The sequence below is a fragment of the Cucurbita pepo genome, unplaced genomic scaffold (assembly GCF_002806865.2).
Source record: "Cucurbita pepo subsp. pepo cultivar mu-cu-16 unplaced genomic scaffold, ASM280686v2 Cp4.1_scaffold001015, whole genome shotgun sequence".
In the NCBI taxonomy this organism is placed as follows: domain Eukaryota; kingdom Viridiplantae; phylum Streptophyta; class Magnoliopsida; order Cucurbitales; family Cucurbitaceae; genus Cucurbita; species Cucurbita pepo.
The window spans coordinates 4,360-8,963 of record NW_019647214.1 but is presented as its reverse complement, the minus strand read 5'-3'; the positions used below and the strand labels follow the sequence as shown (position 1 = coordinate 8,963).

Below are 4,604 nucleotides of genomic sequence, written 5' to 3'. Positions count from 1 at the left end.
GTACTTATTTACGTTGTGGGTTTCATTGGCGGCGCTGAAACTGACCCTCTAATGCACCCTCTCCACGTTGCCGCCACCACCGCCTTGGGCGCCGCCGCCAGTGTCTGTGCCACGCTGCTTCCCTTCCCACGCCTTGCTTCTCTTCAGGTATCGTTATAAACCCATTCTCGCTATTCCATTAATATTCATTTCATTTTGTACCGTTAAGAAAGTTGAAGTCACAAATAAGGAGGTGATTATGGGAAGGAAACAAATATATATACTTTTTTATCGCCCATTTTCATACTACAAGTCACCATAAGAAATCAATCTTTTTTCTTCCTTTAAATACTAAATAATTATTGCCCTTCTTACCCTTTTCATTTCAAAATATAATCATCTAACAAAAATATTCAAAATATAATCATCAACAAAAATATTTTTGCTATGGGATATTGTCTTTGCTGAACTTTTTCGTCCCTCTACCGAGAGGTTTCAATACCCTTATAAAGGGTGTTTCGTTCTCTTCACTGATTTGGGATCTCACAATTCACACGCCCCTTCACCACCATCGAATTGACTGGAACCCAATCCTAAGAGAGGGATAGAGGGAGAGATTTTAGAGTAGTATATGAACTAAAGAGACAAATATTTTTTGTTGTAAGAAAAGAAAAGGCTAATAAAAGAGAAAATTGTTATATGGTGAAGGTGAAAGAGAAAAGCAAAGAAGTGGTGGAGAACATGATAGAAAGGCTAAACCTAATGGTGAAGGCAATCCTTACTCACGATGACTCAGTGGCTAATGGGTCCATTTCTAAAGCTCGCCTATTATGTTCATCAGCCTCCAAACTCCTCCAATCCATACAACATCACCAAGTAAGCACTTCATTTTTCATCCCCAATCTTCAATTTTTAAACAACTTACCAAACATTAATTAACATTACCTTTCTTCCTATAACTGGAATTAACAGGAAAGCAAGCCATGGGAAAGCCTTCCATTCAAAATCTTCAAGCTAGGATGGTTAAGCAATAGCGAAAGACTAGAAGAATTAGAAAAGGCCTTAAATGGAATGGAATTAGCTTTATCCACAATCCCTTCATACCCAATTGAAAAGCTCCAAAACCAAGCCCTTAAACATGACCTAAATGCTTTGGACAACCAAATCTCCCTTGCATTAAAGCAAGCCAACGCTTGTTCATTGTCTGATTCCTTGACTTTCCCCGTTGATGACACACACAACACCCTCAAATCCATACAAATTATGCCCACAAATCAACAAGATTTACCCCATCTTTTCTTCATCTTTTGCATGAAACTCCTCCAAACCAAATCCCAAATCCAATGGATAATGCCAAAAAACAAAACATGGGTTTCCTCAATGAACACCCAATGGCTAATGCAAGCCCTCAAATTTGCAATTTCATTGGGAATTGCAGTGTTTTTGGGGCTAATGTACTGCAAGGAAAATGGGTTCTGGGCAAGCTTGGCAGTGGCTGTAAGCATTACATCAGAGAGAGAAGCAACATTCAAAGTGGCCAACGTTAAAGTTCATGGAACCATGTTGGGATCCGTATATGGAATATTGAGTTTTGTTATCTTCAAAGAGTTTTTATTAGGAAGGCTTCTTTGTCTTCTCCCTTGGTTCGTTTTCACCAGCTTTCTACAGCATAATAGAATGTATGGTTCCGCGGGTGGAGTCGCCGCCCTCGTCGGAGCTCTAGTCGTTTTAGGACGAACAAACTACGGTGCTCCGGGGGAATTTGCTTTGGTTAGAACAATTGAAACTTTTATTGGGATATCCATTTCAGTGGTGGTGGATATCATTTTACAGCCAACAAGAGCTTCCAAAATGGCTAAAATCCAACTCAATTTGAGTTTACAATCGCTACAAAAGTGCATTGAGTCATTGAATTTAAGATCAGATTTGGAAGAGAATGAAAGAGCTTTAAGAATTCAAGTTAATGAGCTAAGGAAGTTGATCGAGGAGGCTGAAGTAGAACCCAATTTTTGGTTTTTGCCATTTCATAGCAATAGCTACTCGAAGTTGTTGAAATCCTTGTCAAAAACGGTGGATTTTCTTGCGTTTAGTATTGATGCAATGAAGAATCTTAAAGAGGAGGTTGTTGAAGACTTAGAGGGTGATATTGAGAGGTTTAAGGAAATGATGAAGTTGTTAGTATCATGTTATGTTGATATGAGTTCATTGAAGTGTTTGAGAGTTGTTGAAAATGAAGGGGAGAAGGTGGAGAATTGTGATGATGTTGAGATGGGTGAGGGAAACAGGATTGAAAGAGATGAAATTGAGAAGGAGAAGTTGATTCATTGTTTGTTAAAGCAGTCGGTGGAGATTGTTGATGAGGTTGGTGAGGGTAAAGATGATAGAAGTGATGTGATTTTGAGTTTGAGTGCTGTGGCGTTTTGCCTCACCAGTTTGATGAGGGAGATTGAAGAGATTGGTGAGGCACTTACGGAACTTGTTCAATGGGAGAATCCTTCTTCCACTCATCTTCATTTTCATGCTATTATTGTATCTCGGATTCATGTTCTAAAAAGTTAAACCAAATTACTTACTGTCTACCGTTTGCCTCTCATTCTTCTCTCCCAATCAACGTGTTTATTAATCGTAAAACTCTTTCATGACATTATTTTGTTTTGCTTATATTCTCCGTGGCTCAATCAATAGGAACTTCATGGTCAAACATGGTTTACTTAGAGTAATTCGATATTGGGTAACCTCTTAGGAATTTTCCTATAATGCATGTGAGTGACAACAAGGACTCTTATTGGTTTGTGTGGATAGTCTTCACGCCACAACCGATGTTGGGAACGTCAAAGTCATCAAATACCAAATTTAGATTATGAATCTTGACCCAAATCTTAAGCATAAACCGTTAATCACAGACTATTTTAGTGTTATTCATATGAATCATAAACACATATTATTGGTTAGAATCTATAAATATTTGATCATTACAAGATGAAATGAATGGGTTATAAAGAGACATTTATGTAAAGATGAAATTACATCTGGGTATGAAAGTGATAAACACAAATCAGTTGGAATAAAATCGTAAAGCAAGAAAATGACATGAAATCCTACTTTTTTTTTATGAAATATCTAAACAGATAAAATCCTAAAAGATCTGTTGAATAAATAATATCAAAAGAACATCCTCTTAAATATCTTAGCTCCAATAACATCCTTAAAAAATATCAATAATAGAGTCCAAACCTCTTAATAAAATATCAACTTGGTACGGTGATGAACAATGGTAAGATAGGCACAAATATACAAAATAGTGTTTATCAGCAAAACAAAATTTGTTTAATCACCTTTTATTCTTACATGTATGACTAATAATATGAATTTTAATTTGTCTCATACTATAAAATTATTCATTATTTTTTCTGATACACTCACCATGCCTTATAAGGCATGGCAATTTGTGCAACCTTAGAGTGGGTATGAGTAGCTATTATGCACGTGTGTTCATACTATAAATCTTATAGCGAAAATGTGAGATCTCACATTAGTTGGAGAGTGAAATGAAACATTTCTTATAAGAGTGTGAAAATAAAACTTTGAGGAGAAGTCTTGAAGGGAAAGTCTGAAAATAACGATATTTGCTAGCAGTGAGCTTGAGTTATTACCAATGGTATTAGAGACGGTGTGCCACCACACACACACTCCTTGTAAGAGTGTGGAAACCTCTTCTCTAGCCGTCTAATTTTTTTTAAAAAAATTTTGAAGGGAAGCCCGAAAGACAATAGGTTTGAGAATAGATATTTGATGTTTCCCATCGGAAACGTTTGTTTTTTTTTTCTTTTCTTTTTCTGGCAGCATCCAAATTGCTTTAAATGTATTTTAGTTGGAATGAATGACATAAATTAATTATATTTCATTTTTAAAGTATAACATGTATAATTAATTCTTCAATTTAATTATTATAATAATTATTTATGAGTAAGAAAGTGTACATAATTAAACTAAAACCACATTGGATAAGATGACTAAAAAATGTTTAAAGAAAAAAAAAAGTTCCTATTTGTATCAATAATGCACATCTTTCTTTTTCAACAGTTCAATTCTAGGAAGTTAATGGTTAAGCGTACTTTGCTTGTGATAATTCTATGTTGGGTGAACTCGTGAGAATTTTACTAGGATGCAAGCGAGTGAGAATAAAGACAAAACATGCCGGAATGAATTATGTATGTTGATACGTAAGAATAGTCTTCAATCTTAAAATCGAGAAGTAAGTAACGTGACCATGTCATAGAACAATGTCAGGAGCCATCAAGTATCGAATCGAAATTTCAAATCTTAAACATGAGTTGTTACATACGTAGTTAAATAAACTAAAAATGTTGGAAGAAATTGTAGTAAACAAATAAAAGTAAAAATATTATTTATTTACATAAATTTTTAAAAATATTCTACAACTATACTAGACATTTTCGAGAAGTAGTATCTCAATCAAATATCACCCGTTACTTTCACATGAAGCATATTAAGATACCTTAATCGACAAACTACTTCTCAAAAACATTTTTTTTTTAATGTTATTCTCAAACGATAATATATATTTTTAATCTACCAAAAGCGCGTAATTTGTATTTTTTTTT

At 34.7% G+C, this 4,604-nt stretch overlaps 1 protein-coding gene across 1 annotated transcript; it reads left to right on the top strand.

The window, feature by feature from the left end:
- Positions 1-40: 40 nt before the first annotated feature.
- Positions 41-2,621, top strand: LOC111786100. Its single transcript, XM_023666446.1, has 3 exons — positions 41-147; positions 688-855; positions 952-2,621. The coding sequence occupies exons 1-3, from the start codon at positions 52-54 to the stop codon at positions 2,536-2,538; spliced, it is 1,851 nt and encodes a 616-aa protein (XP_023522214.1). The 5' UTR covers positions 41-51; the 3' UTR covers positions 2,539-2,621.
- The last annotated feature ends 1,983 nt before the right edge of the window (positions 2,622-4,604 follow it).

What these genes read in the sequence shown, in the direction of transcription:
- LOC111786100 (XM_023666446.1), top strand. Translation starts at nt 52, where the DNA reads ATGCACCCTCTCCACGTTGCCGCCACCACCGCCTTGGGCGCCGCCGCC. An exon ending in CACGCCTTGCTTCTCTTCAG is followed by an intron (nt 148 to 687) that starts GTATCGTTATAA and finishes TATATGGTGAAG; the next exon opens with GTGAAAGAGAAAAGCAAAGA. An exon ending in AATCCATACAACATCACCAA is followed by an intron (nt 856 to 951) that starts GTAAGCACTTCA and finishes TGGAATTAACAG; the next exon opens with GAAAGCAAGCCATGGGAAAG.